Source organism: Harmonia axyridis, chromosome 2, assembly GCF_914767665.1.
Source record: "Harmonia axyridis chromosome 2, icHarAxyr1.1, whole genome shotgun sequence".
NCBI classification, from domain to species: domain Eukaryota; kingdom Metazoa; phylum Arthropoda; class Insecta; order Coleoptera; family Coccinellidae; genus Harmonia; species Harmonia axyridis.
This window is the reverse complement of record NC_059502.1, coordinates 7,624,416-7,642,930: the sequence shown is the minus strand read 5'-3', so window position 1 is coordinate 7,642,930 and position 18,515 is coordinate 7,624,416. Positions and strand designations below refer to the sequence as shown.

Here is an 18,515-nt window from a genome sequence, read left to right as displayed (position 1 = left end):
AGGAGTTTATTGATTTCCTAGAACCTAGAAGGCGAATAAACAAACAAATCCTACCTGATACATGCTCTGATAGCTGGTCTGCGTACATCTCTACAATCTGGATGGCCTCTTCTTCGGTCAAATCAGGGGTTTCGTATAAGGAAACTGATACGTCCTTGCCATCAAAGGAGAAGGAAATCTCTCCCCTGTCATCGATGGTCAAAGATTGGTCCCCGTGAGCGGTGTCGTAGAGTTGCGATGTCCTCTCTTCGTGTATAGTAGACAATGATGGAATTCTGGCCAGTTCTATACGTTGCTGTTGAGCTCTGGTTTGCTGTTCCTCGAAGCCTAACAAAGAAGCGGAGGATGCAACAGTACCCATGCAGTTTCTTGCTTCGCAGGTGTAGGTTCCCAGGCAGCAAGTACCACCCTGTACAAAACAGAATTTAGATAGAGAGGCTGATAGCTAATCGAGATTTTTCAAATAGCATTTTTCGATGCCCGTTTTTAACACAAACCAAATTTCCAGATCAATTTCGACTAAAAACTGTAAAATAAGCGGACACACCTCTCCTGAAGTTATCCTATGAATATCCCCAGGCTTCAGCTCCACTCCATCCTTGTACCACTTCAACACTGGCTGAGGCACTCCAATAACCTTACACTCCAAATTGACTGCTCCCTCCTCGGACAAGACAGCACGGAGGTTCTCCAGGAACCTCGGCTTCTTGAAGTGTTTCGGAATCAACACCTTAAGGAAAGAGGTGGTGACTGAATGACCAAACTCGTTGGTCACTACAAACTTCCACTCCGCCTGATCGATGCACTCCACTCTGGCGATGTCCAAGTGGTACACCCCCAGGTTCTCTCTGATGGGGATGTACCTGTCGGGTTCGTTTTCTATGGTGTTGTCGTCGCGGAACCATGCTACTTCCGCCAAGGGGGTTGTTACACTGACTAAAACATTAGAATGGAAGTATGAAACTCATTGTATATTGTGAGCTAGTTCTTGAAATATCCCTATGATATTAAGATATGATCCCTATGATTTAAGATTCACTTTCAAATACTCACCTTGCACACTAAATCTAAAAGGTTCGTTTATCTTCGCTTCGCAGCTCTTCAATCCGTGAAGAATCCTTGGGGCCTGGCTCTTCAGGATCAGCTGCGTTCGTTCTTCGTCGTTCAGATGGCTCTGGATGTCCTCGATCGTCAGCTCTGCGGAACTCCTAGCCTCTCCCATGCAGTTTCTAGCAATGCAGCAGTAGGAACCGAGGGAGTTCGTACCGGTCAAGAGATATACATCGCCAGGCTTCAATTCCTGGCCATCCTTGAACCACCTGAGTAAAGGCGTTGGAGATCCGACAACCTTGCATTCGAAGGAGACCAGCCCTTCGTCCGTCAAGACGGCCTTGAGGCTGTCCATGAAACGGGGCTTCTTGAAATATTTCGGAACTGGAGCAGACCAAAAAATACAAATTTTAGGTTCAGTTTTTGCCAATAAGGACGTTACATTCTTAAAACTTCATGGTAGCTTTATTTGAAATGGTTGTAAGGTCTTTCAGCTGCATCATGCTAATGATCGTTCTATGCTGAAACTTGAGAAGATTCTCTTATTATTCTGATCAATATCTTTCTTTTCTTAGCTATGCATCAGATAAAAACACCAACACAGCACAGTAAATAATTCATCAGATAAATATTGACTCTGTGAATAGTAGAGTTACAGAAAAAATTGTTCACATATTCCAAAATTTTCAGCTTTCAATCAGCTCGAATTCAAGTCTATTCAATAACAAGGCTATCAGAAAAAATATCTTAGTTACGTTATAGAAACTAAGTTAGTTTGATGTATCCATGTGGTTGTATCTTAGTTCGACAAAAAGTAACTTTTATCTCATACTCTTTTGATGAGGGATTCAAAAAGAAAATAGGAGACCTAAAATATTTCCAATTCTAAGTTAAACACTCACTCGTCATTTTGACTTCGCATCTCGATATGGACATAGATCCGTCTGCGCTTGTTGCCACGCATTTCCATTCGCCTTGATCAGCAGCTTCGGTCGGTTTGACATCTATCATGTACCCTCCTAAACCATCAGCCCTTTGATGATATCTTCCTCCAGGCTTATCCTCTATCTTACCCTCCGAATTGTACCACGTGATACTCTTCGGCCACGGTGGCACCATCACTACGAATATAAATTGAAAAGGGGCAATAATAGAATTCTGGGGGATCCCCAAATAATGTACTCACCTTGAGAAGATAGTGATAAGGGATCGCCGATTTTGATCGATTCGTCTTTTAAATCTCGTGTAAATATCGGGGGTGGTCCAGATGGAATTGCACTAAAATAACAAAAAATGAATAATTTTCAAGTTAATATAGGCTGTTTTTTTCGAGGTATATATCTTTAAGTTGGCATTACTGTTCAAGATAACGACCAATTTAACAGCTGTCAGGTGATTTATTCTCAGTTTGGTTTGGCAATTCATCGTGAATAGACTCACGCCTGAACAACGCTTGCAAATAGTGCAATTTTATTTCGAAAATAATGGTTCTGTGCGGAATACGTATCGCGCACTACGTCCATTTTATTTTGTTTAGCGATGAAGCGCACTTCTAGTTGAATGGCTACGTCAACAAACAAAACTGCCGCATTTGGAGTCAAGCTAATCCTCAAGTGTATGTCGAAACACCGTTACATCCAGAAAAACTGACTGTTTGGTGCGCTTTATGGGCTGGTGGAATCATTGGTCCGTACTTCTTCAAAAACGATGATGGCCAGAACGTTACAGTCAATGGTGATCGGTGTAAAGCCATGATTACTAACTTTTTCATTCCTGAATTGACTAACCATGATGTCCAGGAGCTGTGGTTCCAATAAAACGGCGCAACATGTCACACAGCTCGTGCCATAATTGATTTATTGAAAGACACGTTTGGTGACCGCCCAATTTCCCGTTTTGGACCTGCGAATTGGCCTCCAACATCTTGTGATTTAACACCGCTAGACTACTTTCTGTGGGGCTATGTAAAGTCATTGGTCTATGCGGATAAGCCACAAACCCTTGACCATTTGGAAGACAACATTCGCCGTGTTATTGCCGATATACTGCCACAAATGTTGGAAAAAGTCATCGAAAATTGGACGTCCAGATTGGACTACATCCGAGCCAGCCATGGCGGTCATATGCCAGAAATCATATTTAAAATGTAATGCCACAAGATTATCTTGCGGATAAATAAAATTAATGTCAATCGAATAATCCATCATTGTTTTATTGCAATTTAAAGTTCTATAGCTCTAAAAAAAACACCCTTCACTACGAAATTCGAATACAATGAGCTCCTAGACAGCCCAACAAGCATCTGATCTGAAAAAAGGTGTCAGTGACTAGCAACTTGTTAAAACTACCTGTCATTCGATCACTGAATACATCACACCCTATCTGCAGTTAGGTCACCATGAATAAATAATTTAAAAAAACATGGAATAGTACACTCACCTTTCTGTCGATGTCTTGTACCCCTCCTCGCCCTTACCGATCACATGCAGCTTGGAACTGGAAACGGCCCTGCCCATGCAGTTGACAGCCTCGCACATGTAGGTCCCAAGGGACGTGGGATCCTCCGGGTTGGCAGTCAGGGCAAAAACGTCACCAGCCCTTATTTCTTGTCCATCCTTGAACCATCGGAGGAGTGGGGTTGGCACTCCGACCACCTTGCACTCCAGAGAAACGGTTCCCTGTTCTGTGAGAAGAGCACGTAGTTCTTCATGGAACTCGGGTGGTTTGTACGTCTTTGGTACTGGAAGAAGAAGCAGTTTTGTCTAAGAAGATCGGATATAAGGAAAATATGGATAAGATCCCAATAGTTGGGTACCACCTCATGGAATAAGAAAACAATCAACCTTAGATCATCACCATTTGAGGTTAAGTAAACCACCTGAAGATTCAACCATATAGTTTCCAGCAACTCTATAATTTTTGATAGAACGTCAAGTAGCGAACTGCTAACTGTTTTAATTCTTGACTGGTTGGTAGTAAGATGAGTAGAGATTGAAAGTTAGGAAACTCACCAAGTACGTTGAGATGACTCGAGCTGGAAGCTTGTCCAGAAGCGTTTCTAGCGGTGCAGACCCACCTACCGGCATCTTGAGCAGTCACTGGAGCTACGTCCAAACAATAAAAACCTCCTTCGCTTACTTTCCTTAGCCTTTCTCCCTCCTCTATGGGTTCTTCGTTGTGGTACCAATCAACCTTGAAAAAATTTGTATGTCAATTATACTTATACCAGAAGATTCTCCAGCTGCTACAAGCTGAGCTTTGGATCATTGTGGGACTGCTGACAGGCATATACTATTAAAGCTCAATATGCTTTAAGCCGAATACATTCTGTTGTAGGTACTACTGAGTCCATATGTAAGAATATTTCATACCCAAATGATAAAAAACAAATATTAACAGAAGGCTTCATTAGAAGAGGTCAATTAGAAGAGGCAGACCTCATTTTATTTGGAATTTTTTGCATCGTCGATACCACCCATTGTTTTCATGGAAATTTTCAATTCTCTTAATGTTCTGCGCTATTTCCACTATAGAATATCCTACATTTTACCATATGGCATCGTTCACAGATTCTAATGCATACAAATAAAATACTTCTTGATCTAAATGACTGAAAACCATTTGTCATTTATATCAAAACATGAAGCCGAAAACATATTATTCATCATTCAATGAATACTAGTGCAAAACATATTACAATATTTTAACGATTCAATTCTTGAATATCTGCCAGCTGAGGTGATCTTGTTCCAACCCATTGTCAGTTGTTAATGGCTTACGTCCACGTACTGTTGACGTGCCAAACTCTCATTCACGGTAGATCGGTAGAGCGTTTTCGAATAGAAAAGAGGCCAGATATTGATACTTCGATTTCAACTAGGTTCAACCTAGTTGCCTATGATCGGTATGGACCCTTTTCCTTATTTGTTTTGGTATGTACCTATAGATTAAGTTGGTCAACCGTCAAACTATGAAAGTTTCGCATGAAATTTAGTAAAAAAAATCAGTTTTGCGTACCGCATTGATCCTCCAAGGTTGATCCATGAATTTTAAAGGCAAAAATCGAAGATTCAAATTTTGAAGAATTTGTATTTATAGAAATTGACTACGCACAATCATGAAATTTCAAGCTTGTAATGCTATTTTAACGGGTGTTTTTTTTCGAGGTATATAACTTTAAGTTGGCATCACTATTCAAGATGGCAACCGATTTTACAGCTGTTAAGTGATTTATTCTCAGTTTGGTTTGTCAATTTATCATGAATAGACTCACGCCTGAACAACGCTTGCAAATAGTGCAATTTTATTTCGAAAATAATGGTTCTGTGCGGAATACGTCCATTTTATTTTGTTTAGCGATGAAGCGCACTTCTGGTTCAATGGCTACGTCAACAAAAAAAACTGCCTTATTTGAAGTGAAGCTAATCCTCGAGTGTATGTCAAAACACCGTTACATCCAAAAAAACTGACTGTTTGGTGCGCTTTATGGGCTGGTGGAATCATTGGTCCGTACTTCTTCAAAAACGATGATTGCCAGAACGTTACAGTCAATGGTGATCGGTATAGAGCCATGATTACTAACTTTTTCATTCCTGAATTGAACAACCATGATTTCCAGGAGCTGTGGTTCCAACAAGACGGCGCAACATGTCACACAGCTCCTGCCACAATCGATTAATTGGCCTCCAAGATCTTGTGATTCAACACCACTAGACTACTTTCTGTGAGGCTATGTAAAGTCATTGGTCTATGCGGATAAGCCACAAACCCTTGACCATTTGGAAGACAACATTCGCCGTGTTAGTGCCGATATACGGGCACAAAAGTTGGAAAAAGTCATCGAAAATTGGACGTCCAGATTGGACTGCATCCGAGCCAGGCATATGCCAGAAATCATATTAAAAATGTAATGCCACAAGATTATCTTGCGGATAAATAAAATTTATGTCAATCGAATAATCCATCGTTGTTTTATTGCAATTTAAAGTTCTATAGCTCTAAAAAAACACCCTTTAGTACTAAATAAAATATTTGTAGCATACTGATTTAGCTCAATTAGTTTCTGAGTTAGGGATTCTGCTTTCATTTCACAATTTTCTCTTTTTAAATTTGGTTTTTGGAATATTTATCGAACAGAAATGTGTGAAACTTGTTTGAGCGTTCTTCAATTGAAGTAAGTGTAACTTTCAGTTGGCAAGAAAACGCAATCTTCATATGAAACATGGAATTTTTCCGTGAACGATATAAAACTATAGAATTAAGAAAATAATTCCAAGAAAAACAATCAGCTCAGGTTAATGTGAATATATCAATGATTGAAACTGATAAGGTTGTCTTGAACTATAGTTCGACAAAAATCGAAAAGCAAGCAAAGAGTCGCTTCACATTCATCGGAACCTTAACAGAAAAGAAAACTCACCACAAGCTCAGAACTACTTCGAATCTCCACCAGAAACCTAGTCCTCGTTCCAACTTTCACGAAAAGATCTGTCAGTCTACGTATGAAAGCTGGTGGTTCGTCATCTTCAGCAGATGTCGCATTCGACACTCTGAGCTCCAGGTCCCTGCTCGCCACTCCTGCTGGAGACTTGGCTTGGACCCTGTAGATTCCGGCGTCATCTTTCTGGACGTTGTCCAAGGTCAGCTGGACCAAATTTCCTGTGATCCGCAGCCTTCTTCGTTTCTCGGGCACCAATGGTGCATCGTCTTTTGTCCTAGAACAAACGCAAAAGAAAATTGTAGATTTTGGAGAAACTAAGACGACTATATTCATTAAAAAATAGTGTTCGTTCTGTCTTTTCTCAATGGTGCATGAAGAGATATCCTGAAAGTGAACATCAACAAGTTGTTTTTTATCCTGATCATCTTGCAGAAAACAACGGCGTCAGACAATACATCCAAAATACAAAATGAATTTGGGGTCATTCTTATGAATGTTAAAACGTAAATATTCATTGTTATCTCATTTTTATACTTGATTTCCACAATCTCCAACAATTTTGAAATTACTCCATTAACCGTCATGATTCTGAGATCATTCTTCTCTAATATCAGAGAAGTTGATTCTACGGACAGGCTAAGCCTTTGTGGGAATTTTTTTCTTTTGACAGCTCACCAGCTTTCAACTGTTGTTGTCGATGGAACAGAATCTTTTAAACACTTATAAATCATTGCTCTGCTTATTGACTTAATGAACTACACTTTCTCTATTATATATTCTTCTGAATCTACATTTTTGGAGAACTGTAAGTACTAGTCCACTTACAGTTTTCCATAGCATAAAACCTGCTCTTCATTCAATACAATAAAAAGTGTAGGGTGAGCGTTAGCAATTTAGAAATGAAAAGCCTGAAACAGATTTGGGATGCCCACAAAGAACAGTATACTCATTTCATCGAATAGATATAACTGCATCCAAGGTATCGAGATATATATTCAAGAAAAAACCTGGCAGAAAAGATAAATGTTGACGAACAAAGGTCCCATTAAGAACAAACTTTGGTCCATAATCAAACCTAGCCTAATGCAATATTCAACCTAACTGCCTCTATATCTCTCCTCGATCTAAAAATACTACTCATAAATATGTCGGAAACATCTAATCATCACAAGACAAGACATTAACATTCCCCACAGCTGCCTTCTTCAAAAGTCAGAACAACTGGACCAGATATTGTCTGCGGTCACCAGAAATAACAAACATCCTCTATAAATAAGGATTCTTCAACTTACGCATCACTTCCTGGTTCCTTGCAATTCGCACCATTCACGTGTTTGGAGCTACAGCACTTGCAACACTTCGAAACTTTCTGACCCATCACTGGTTTTGAACGTCACTGTTATCACAAAAAGTCCTCAATCTCGATCTTTTCATTATAGCGCGATTGAACTGCTATGGAATAGGACAAAAACGGGTTATGGACGAATACAAAGTGAACGGAAATAGAAAACATAAAGATGACCTATATGAGAGAGCGTCTGTTTATATTGGGTTCTATGTTTAAGCCAAATTTTTCGGACTGTGCTAATGGCAAACTAAATTTATTCGTGTTACTGCATTCGTGAGTCACTATGTCATCGATGTTTTCAATTGGGTTTATTTTTCTTTGTGCGCGCTTGTTTTAGGTAACAGGGCGCCAACATCCTGCTCAAATGCCTCTGATTTGTGGAATTTTAGCTGGAAATGGTATCAAAAGATTTTGTTGAGTTTACCTTTGGTCTACTTCATTTCTGTTCGTCTGACTGTGAAAAAATTAGGGACTCACAATTTTCAGGATTGGTTTGAAGTCTCAACAAGCCAATTAGGTTCTACAAGAGGTAAACTCAGTCCAAGGGTCATGACGAATATCGTCCTCAAATTTCATTGTCTCCGACCGTAGGCAATCTTTTATAATGATAGCGCCATCAGAAACATAGAAAAATCAAGCAGAGTATCGTAAAAACGTATTTTATGGCCGAGGAAGTGGAATCATTTTCAAATATTATGAATGCAGTTTTAGTCATTTTCAATAGCCAAAATCTTGCCACTTGCCACTCCTATTCACATATGAACCGAAAATAGATGCATGAAATTCAGTAGTGAAATCGATTGCTTTACCGCATCTACAAAATGAGCTTTAAAGGTTAAAGCTCACAGAACCATGACATATCTATCGGAAAAGGAATCTGTAAAAATATCAATTGAGCTTTATTTGTTTCCCCAAATAATTCAAAAGGTTTATCTACTATTTGAATGAAATTTATTGCTAGCAGAATCAAATACACGAAAACTAAAAGCGAGGGATAAGATAAAAAAAACATTAATAACAATACGATCATAGATCGTGGAATATGATATTGCTTCTTGTTCTTCCTTTAAGGCTCTCATTATAAGCTGATGTGTTTGGTGTTGAAAAATGTAGATAGATATCAAAAGAATGGATTTTTGAAGAGAAAATTGTCTCAACGAAATAGCTAAATACAATATTTCACTTTTAAAGCCTTAATGGTCTAAAAATAAACTTCTAAACTGAAAGATTGAGCTTAGTTTCCTTCCTGCTGTTCTTATTCCACTAAGTGAAAAACTGTAAGCAATAACAACTGCTCCACTTCCTTCAAAAAACATATTTACGTAACCCCCAAACTAACGCTCTCTCTCATCCTTCCCCGTCCACCATACCCCTTTACAGGGTGTGCAAACAAACCAATAACTATAGACATTACCGAAACCTCAATCCCTAACAGCGAAATCAGGGCATCACGCGTCGAACTTTCGAATTTCCACAAACTCGAATTTTAAACGCGCGTTCTTTCGACATCTCAACGACTGGACCTCGATCGCCGTCGGAGGTTTGTTATCGTGACGTCGAGACGCTCTAGACCCCCGTCGGAGGCGTCCCTGGGTATTTTTAACGGCGTACGGCCCGGAGAGAACCGAATTTTTACTGTCACCGCGGCCCAATGTCAATAGCATCTCGGCCAATTTTTTTTGGGAGGAGTTTGTTGTATTCTAGATCAGATTTATGGGTCGGCCTCAAAGTTTCTTGAGTTTAGTAGACAGAAAGTAGTGTTTTTGGTCTTTGGTGTTGAGGCAGAGCATCAAAACGAAGGTTACAGTTGAGGTTGAAGTAACCACAGTTTTGTGTAACCTTTAACGCCATTTCAACAACTATTCAATCATCTCTAGAAACTATATAACGATAACTAAATATACTAACTGATAAAAAAACTGCATCACCCAGAAGGAACTGTTTAAATTTTAAAAATTTTCTTGGTAAAACATAGATAGTATAGCGAGGATTAACTGATTAAAATTTGAAGAAAAAAAAACGAAGGGTTTACGATTTTTTCAACAAATTTTTTAATAATGTGTTTGTCCACCGCGATTATCTATACACTCCCCAACACGTCTCGGCATTGATGCAATAAGATGGTCTATTTCTTTTTGAGGGATACTATCCTAAGCTACCTGTACTTCATGTCTCAGAGCCGCCAAAGTCCGTGGGTGCTAGGATAAATTTCCAAGCCTTCTACCCATTACGTCCCAAACATGCTCTATGGGCGAAAGATCGGGGGACCTGGGCGGCCATGGCAAAAGATTCATATGGATCGCTTCGAAAAAGTTTAAACTAACTCTGGCAACATGAGGTCGGGCATTATCTTGCTGAAATATTGGATTCTCGAGCCGGTTAAGGTAAGGTAGAATATATGGCTCCACTATTTCTTGAAAGTAGCGCAGTTCGAGCAGTTACAGGATGGCCTTGTTCTCCTAACCACTCAGCAGCCAAAGATCGAGTTTTCGCAAATCGGTCTCTAATAGCCATAAGTCTTGAAAGTACATCTCGAGCTTCATTTGTGCCTCTTCGACGTCCGGTGCCTATTCTTCTTCGATTTTGGACATTATCAAACCTGGCTTGACAACATCTTATAACAGTAGTTGGATTTCTGTTCGTACGGTTTGTGTTTAGATAAGATACCACACTTGTTCGTATTTTTTATCAATGAGATTTTGAATATCATTTGTTCACATAAATTACTTTGCAATCTACCATCTAAAAAATCTGAAGAACCCTACCGCATTTTTATGTAAACACCTCAAGAATCTTTCCCTTTTCAATGAAGAAGGCATTGAAATTTTCCGTGGCCCCTCCGTACACTGGATTAAAGTTTCATGTACTATCTATATTAGCCCCAAATCTATTCAGCCAATAAACTAATAAAAAAGTATGTACGTACCATTCAATATCAGTGTCTTTTGAAACATGGTAAAGCTCGGCCTCAAGTGTGACAGTAGATGTCTCCTTGACCGATGTGTACTGTGATCCTTCATCTCGAAATCGTGGAGGTAATTCGTAGGCAGATATTCCTAGAAAAAAATAGTAATGCTAAATGTAACAGCGATAAAATGGGGATAGGGATAATTTTCACTAAAATCCGTCTACCGGTAGCATTCTGAAACAATAGCTGGAGATTACTAGACGTACCTATCTACTAATAAACTCCAATAAATTGATCCTATACTAATGAAACAATGTTATTGCTTTCAAAACTAAAAAAGGTAGAAGAAATTCTATAATCACTCTTGGTGATAAAGTGATCATAGAATGGAAAAGAGATATCCAGATTACAACTTCTCATAGAACATTCACTGCCAAATGAAATCACTATTTTATTCTTTTCGCTTTGAGAGCAAATTGGCAAGGACTTCTAGTTTTATGTTCTCGAATGTCAGCGATATCTAGATATTCTGTGAACCCTCTCTTAACGTATTATCTGAAAATGCGTAACAGCTGACATGTCAAATTAATATGAGATAATTGTGAAGAATTAGTGGTTGTTTCTTGAAATGAAGTATATTATTGCACTGAACATGAGAGAAGCAATAGTGATAAAGGCAAACAATCAGTGAGTGCTCCCCTAACCCTTTTTTTGGATTCTTATGAGACAGTTAGCACATCTTCTTTCAACATAGATGTAGTTCTAAAGGAATTGCTCGGCAATGTAGGTATATTATCTTCAAAATATAAGATTCTTACAGAAGGGATTACAGTTATAAAATAAATATACCACAATGTAGGTATCTTGTTGAAACTAGCCCACAATATATTATGTCATAACGTTGCCATTTCATAATGGCAACATATTTTTCATGCTTGTTCCTACTTTGTGACAATAAGGCCAGTCTGCGCTAAGAATTCAACGGCTTGGTTTCGAATCAACTCATAAATACGTAAATTTAGGTTGTTTCTTGGGTTGCATACTTCATACCTGCACAGTATATTTAAAATTGTTAACATACAACTATACTCACGGAATATTCAATAATTTAACTCCCCGAAAACTGCTTGATTTTTTCTATGGACGCATCAGAAAAGTTTTGAATTTCACGAATTCGTTCACCAAAAAAATGTGAAATAGAAAAATCCCCGGAGTTGCATATCCCAAAATTTTCGGCATTTTTCCAAAAGCCTGTAATTATGCTCACGGAAAGCAAGATGATATTACCTACAGAAATCATCTGAATTCCTTCTAATTACTAATCTTGTTTACAGCTTCAATTTATCCAAGAGTAAAGATGCTTTTAATCCATGGAAATTATTTGTGTCGTATCTAAATTTAGAATAGTCCGGCCCACTTATAACTTGCGCTAACAAAATCAAACCTCCAGCTGAGATTATTAATTAGGATCACAGGAATCATTGGATTCAGCAAAAATCTGGAAAAGTTTTGTCTTTCTACAGGTTCATCATCGAAATATATTGATATTATTGGAAATAATGTACCAAAGTCGTTTTTTTCTAACTAACTATTATTTTATCTTGGGAAAATGATTTTGGAATACTGAGAAAAAATTCAAAAAACACAGCTTAGAAACTGAAAATAATTAGAAAAAGTGGCAGGAAGTTTTTGCGGCCTTATTTATATGATTTTACATACTCTTAAAATTGCATTGAACATTCAAATCAACTGTTCTCCAAGAAAATCAAATACGTAAAACAGTGAGGCCTCCCATCCAGATACTGACCCCGTCCAACACTGTTTTGCTTTTATATTTAATTTAGAGTTAGTTAGACCATGGGCCACCAGTATGAAATTGCAGCTGTGGGAGCATTTCGTGAAAACAAGTCATTTATATTTGTGTATTCCTTATTACTATACAAGCAACAGACGAATTTCTCCAGACCAGTCAATAACATGTCTGTAATTGTCGGTAATAATCCTAATAATGTTAGGATAGGTACAAACTCTGAAAACATTTCCAATCAAGATTTCACAGACAACTTTCCATGACGAACAAAGGAACTGTGAATCATCCAATTATTGTGAAGGATTGCTGTTTCTATCAGGAATTTTGTCAAAATAACATTTCCCCAGTACTCTACAACTGTAGTTTTCATTTTTACCAGTTCATCATCACATCTGCAGGCCCCAGTTACTACGAATATTGAAACAATCTTATGCATAGAAGACAAACTTAAATGTGAAGCATCGAATCTTCCATATATTTCTTCCAAGACATATCTACAAGACCTTTAATTCTGTGGTCTTCATCTTCTGAAAAGCTAACGTTGAGCGAGGTCATTACCTGGATGGGTGATTGCTATGATTTCTTTCTTAACGAATAGTTTGACTAAATTTTAGGGAGGATTTCAAGTATGACTGAACAGCGTAGAAAATCCCCTGGCAAGAATTCTTCTATAAACGTTCAGTAGCCCACCAATTGACAGCGGTCCAATTCTAGATCCTTGTTACCTATCAATTCGCACCTGATCTATCGGATCTTTATCGACGAGCTCCACGGCATCTCAAGCTAACATGTTATTTACCGAATGTTTTGGCGAGGATGATCAGAAATGTCTAAAAAAACTAGGTTGCACAATGTTATTTCTCTCTCAGTTGTTCTGGCGACGCGTAATATTCCAACCGGCTATTTTTAGACGTTTCCCCTAAATTCTACCTGCACCATTAACTGGAAAAATAACACCGATAACCTTTTGAACTGACGGCCAAAGCCTTTTACAGAAAAATCAGTTGAGCTGACCTGCTACGCTTGGTATTTTATACTCGTTAAAACTGTGTTAAAAACGTGGAAAATTCTGGCGACACTGACCTGTGAGCAGTTTCATGTTGTGTACCCTTGCACGATCTCAGGCTATGTAGATAGTCCCATGGAACTAGAGGGTTTTCGTATCCAGCACCGCACTTTTTTTTCTCTCGAACCGTCTTCACTGGCGTTTTGGTGGCGTATCTACAACTTCGACGACATCTACGTCACTGGCGGACCGGCACTGTCGCTGTGGCATCCCGACGCCTAGCGAGAAGCAACGTCGTTTACACGGAAACGACGGTATCGTGCTACGTGAACTTGGTCTGACACCTGTTCAGCGTCTTTATTTAACACTTGGGACGCTTGTGGAAGACGCTGGTCAAAATCCAGTGCAAGAGCCAGAGTTGCGCCAAGTTTTGGAAAAGAGTTGCATTGGTGCATTTGTTGCAAGAATTCCAATCCTTATGAACCTGTGTAGTTTGGGCTAATGAGGTACATACAAACTGGAAGAAGTTTTAGACAGCATAGTCTCACAGTCACAATATTTTTGAACTCATTTTTTCGAGACAGGGCTATTTGTATTTAGTATAAAAAACTCGAGTGAATCACTGACTCAACTTCAGGAGCTTTCAAGCGTTCGTTCTTTCATGCGCCTAGTAAGTATTCACACAAGATTAGGAGAAATAAAATAATAGAACAGCTAACCATTTATTCAATCCCGAGTCTCACCAGTAAAACACATTTTTTCTCGAATAAAGTGGTAGTCGAAATAAATAGATCGTAGATGTCATACAATAAGCTTAAGTATTTGTGAACATAACGCCATCGAAAGATTAGTCGATTTGTGTCTGCATCATAAAGTTATTCTCGATTAAACATGTCAGCTTACGAGCCAAATTATCGTCATATGCGGGAGGTTTCAATTTTCTGCTTTAATATGAAGAAATCTGCGGCTGAGGCTCATCGAATGTTCTCAAATACCTATGGTGAGGCAGCTGTTAGTGAAAGAACGTGCCGAGAGTGGTTTCAACGCTTCAAGAACGGTGATTTTGACGTCGAAGACCAGCATGGCGGAAGATTAGAGAAGGTATTTTCGAAGATGCAGAATTGGAGGCATTACTTGATCAAGACTCGTGTCAAACGCAACAAGAATTGGCAGGATCATTGGGAGTGACGCAACAAGCCATTTCAAAACGCCTGAAAGTCATGGTAATGATTCAGAAACAAGGAAATTGTGTGCCGTGCGAGTTGAAGCCGAGAGATGTTGAACGGCGTTTATTTGCTTTTAAACAGCTTCTTGGAAGGCACAGGCGGAATGGATTTCTGCATCGCATTGGGACTGGAGTCGAAAAATGGGTTCGTTACGATAATTCCAAGTGCGGAAATTCATGGGGATATCCCGGCCATGTTTCCGCGTCGATGGTCAAATCGAATATTTACGCTTTCAGTATTTTGTGGGACCAGCTCGGCGTAGTGTATTATGAGTTTTTAAAAATCAACTGAAACAATCACAGGCGATCGTTATCGAATGCAATTAATGCGTTTGAGCCGGGTATTGAATGACAAATGACCGCAATACAAGGAGAGACATGAAAAAGTGATTTTCAGCATGACAATGCTCGATCCCATGTTGCGAAAGTGGTCAAGACATACTTGGAAATGTTGAAATGGAAAGTCCTACCCCACCCGCCGTATTCTCCAGACGTTGCTCCCTCGGACTATCACTTGTTTCGATCAATGGCACACAGCCTGGCTGACCAGCACTTCTGGTCTTATAAAGAAGTAAAAAAATTGAATTGATTCGTTGATCACTCCAAAAGATGACCAGTTTTTTCAACGTGGCATTCGTACGCTGCCCGAAAATGGGAGAAAGTTGTTGCTAGCGGTGGACAATAATTTGAATCATTAATGTATAACCGGTTTTTTACAATAAAGCCTGGAACCGAATCCATTAAACAATGTAAATTTTTAATTTTGAACCGGTAATCATCGAAAATTCAAGATGAATATAAAAAAATTCCCCAATAATATCGAAAAACAAGACTGATGATGGAGTTAAGATTTTGGGTGTTGATCTGAAATAATAATTTCAATCTCCGTGCAAAATTTCAAGCTGATCGCATGCTCAGAACCATAGAAATTCAATAAGAGCATTGAAAAAGAATACACAACATTTCTATGATTACAAATCCGATCGAGTTGATTATTTAATCTGCTATTCGTAATAGAGCAAACACAATTCACAAATTTGAATAAAAACACGATTATAATTTCGATAATCAAAGCTTGAACCTCTTATCGACCCTCAACGCTGTATCCACATATTCAACGACATCTGTAGTCCATCTCTTGTAGAACTGTCTCGGTTGAAACCACTGGTCCGGTTTCAAACTTGGATCTTTCATCCAAAAACCGAATTTCATACTCTCAGCAGGTGGGGTTCTATAAAGTTCCAAAGGTCCTACGGGCTTCCTAATGTGCTTGTTTCTAGACGTTGCGTATCTACCGTAAGAATTGTAATTAAAACCATCGGACATCCCATAGTATACGTCCATTTCGTTCAGTATCTGGTATATTGTAGCTTTTTTAGTGGCTAGCAGCTCCCTCTTGTGGTTCTCCAAGTCATCTGGCTCCTTGAAGTCGGTCTTCAGGAATTTCGTTCGATTAACCGGTACGCGGAAAGGCATTCTGAACAAATTACATAGGAAAGTAAAGTCGAAAAAAAAAACTAAAAGTAAACGTCTTGTCGGAGGCTATCCTGTCATTTCATAATTCACTTCACTCACTCCTGAAAAAGTGGCGAGTTTTGAAGTGACCGGCCTTCTTGGATTTTAAGAAGATCGCCGGTACTTCACTTGATTTCCGCATTGTTTCCGATGGCGCTCGCATCAAATTGCGTTGTTGTTTCCTTGGAAATGTGAACATTTCATCCCTTCTAAGGAAAGGAAATGAAGTGTCGCTATCGTTTCAATGGAAATATGGTATAGTATATAACATTACTAGCAAGGTAAGAGGGTTTTTACTGGCGAACGGAGGATATAATTGACGAGCCGCAGGCGAGTCAGTTACCTCCTTGAGCCAGTAAAACCCGTTACCTTGCGTGTATTGTTTTATATTTTATTTGTTTCTCATTTGTAAAAAGGTTAGATAAATTCCAAAAAAATCTCAATAATTTGTCTCAAATGTCGTAAGCTATCATAGACATATATTTATATAAGTCTATGTAAGCTATGGAAGCGTTGTCATGAACATGTCTGTTTATTTTTCTTTACATTTGTTTTGGCGAAAGCGAGAATGAATGTATCAAAAGAAATTATTGAGGCAGCCAGTAGTGTAGCTTCAAGTTCATTACCTGCAAAATCAGCTTCAAGGTACGAGCGAGAATACGACGACTTCAAAAAGTGGCAAAACAAAAATAGTGTGATTGGGGTAACTGAAGATGTTTTGTTGGTCTACTTGAATCAACTATCAGCTAGATTCAGCCCTAATACTTTATGGGCAAAATGGTCTAAGCTGAAAAGCTGCTTGGAAATGAAAGAAAATGCCCCTGTTCGCAGGTTTGTTTTCCTTAAAAAATTCATTGAAAAATATGACGTTTAGTTGTCATTTGCAGATTTCAAAAGATAATAGCGTTTCTGAAACGAAAAAATGAGCGTTATACGGCAAAAAAGGCCAAGGTATGTTGTCGATGTGACGAAATTCTCTCCTTAAACATGAATGATGTAGAAGATATGGAAAAATACGTTATATGACGATAAAACAAAATTTTCTAATGTAAATAATACTACTAACTTGTAAAAATTTTGCAAGTTAACTGTCAGTTTTACAAGTTAGTGACTTGATAAAATAAACTTTCTTGATTAATATTGTGTTTTTGGAAACTGACGTTTACAAATGAGAAACAAATAAATTTTATTAAATAACGCCAATATTGTCAACTATTAAGATGCATAGAATACCTGGTGTGTTTACTGATTCGATTTTGTTTCAGACTTGTTGAGAGACCCACCTGTTACTTTGGTGTTCTGCTTCACCAGAGTTCTGTTAGGGGCGTTCTTCAAAAATTTTCGAATTCCTGCTATCTGCTAGGCGTCGTTTAAAAAGGAAATACTGATTTTAGACACATTCACAATAAATTACAATTCAGTTCATATCGAATTTTTACTCAAATGAATGGAATATAATGACAGACCATACAATATAAAATATTATTGTTCTATACTCAAAGTTCACGACAAGAGCGTAGAAATAGGGGGATACTGGGGGTAATTATACGGTTATTCCTAAATTGGAGATACAAATGAAAATGACAGATTGCCGGATCATTTTAAGAAAAAAAGTCCTATAATATGAGTCCCCAAACATTTTGTTTTGAGATACATGTGTTAAAGTTTATGTTTTTTTCTCGTATAACCTTCCCTTCACAAGATATTAAATTTGAATTGGCCATAGATATTCCAGTTTAAAGTTTTCACCATGTGATATGCTAATTTTGAATGCAAACTACAGGGTGATACTTTTTTTTTGGAAGGATGCCTGCTTCCTTCCTCCAAAACTATTTTGGTGAATGGCTGTTAGTTTAGAAAAATGTAGAAAAAACTCTGGTCCAGTATTACACTTTTTGGTTTGTTATAGTTTTGTCGTATCTGCTATCGATTTCGAGAAGAAATCTCTCTAGTAATCCTCAGGAAAATCCAAATTATTATAAAGATCCAGCTAGTAAGCTCTAATGAATGAATTAATTATAAGTTTTGGTATTGATTTACCCAATCTGTAGCGAGTATTAATAAATATTTGATAAACTGATATAAGCATCACAAAAAGTACGACACACTAGAAACAACCTGTATATTGAAAGCAAAGCGTTTGTGGGCTCATATTCGTGAAACTTTTTTTTCTCAAAATTATCCAAGTAATTTCTCATTTTCCTTCGTAACTC

At 38.3% G+C, this 18,515-nt stretch overlaps 1 protein-coding gene across 5 annotated transcripts in view; it reads right to left on the bottom strand.

Annotated features, from left to right (window-relative positions):
* LOC123672799 overlaps positions 1 to 13,912 on the bottom strand; it is a 109,873-nt gene extending 95,961 nt beyond the window's left edge. Inside the window, exons 1-10 of one of the 5 annotated variants that reach the window (XM_045607089.1) lie at positions 13,640 to 13,912; positions 10,765 to 10,894; positions 6,470 to 6,764; positions 4,062 to 4,242; positions 3,490 to 3,790; positions 2,237 to 2,328; positions 1,953 to 2,171; positions 1,054 to 1,434; positions 548 to 936; positions 55 to 409 (exon numbers count right to left, since the gene is read on the bottom strand). In XM_045607089.1, the coding sequence (XP_045463045.1) occupies positions 55 to 409; positions 548 to 936; positions 1,054 to 1,434; positions 1,953 to 2,171; positions 2,237 to 2,328; positions 3,490 to 3,790; positions 4,062 to 4,242; positions 6,470 to 6,764; positions 10,765 to 10,894; positions 13,640 to 13,655 (2,359 nt within the window). In that variant the 5' untranslated portion in view covers positions 13,656 to 13,912. Of the gene's footprint in view, positions 1 to 54; positions 410 to 547; positions 937 to 1,053; positions 1,435 to 1,952; positions 2,172 to 2,236; positions 2,329 to 3,489; positions 3,791 to 4,061; positions 4,243 to 6,469; positions 6,765 to 7,782; positions 7,943 to 9,252; positions 9,355 to 10,764; positions 10,895 to 13,639 lie in introns of those variants that run through there. The other 4 variants (XM_045607093.1, XM_045607092.1, XM_045607090.1 and 1 more) reach the window with 4 other exon arrangements.
* Positions 13,913 to 18,515: the final 4,603 nt, after the last annotated feature.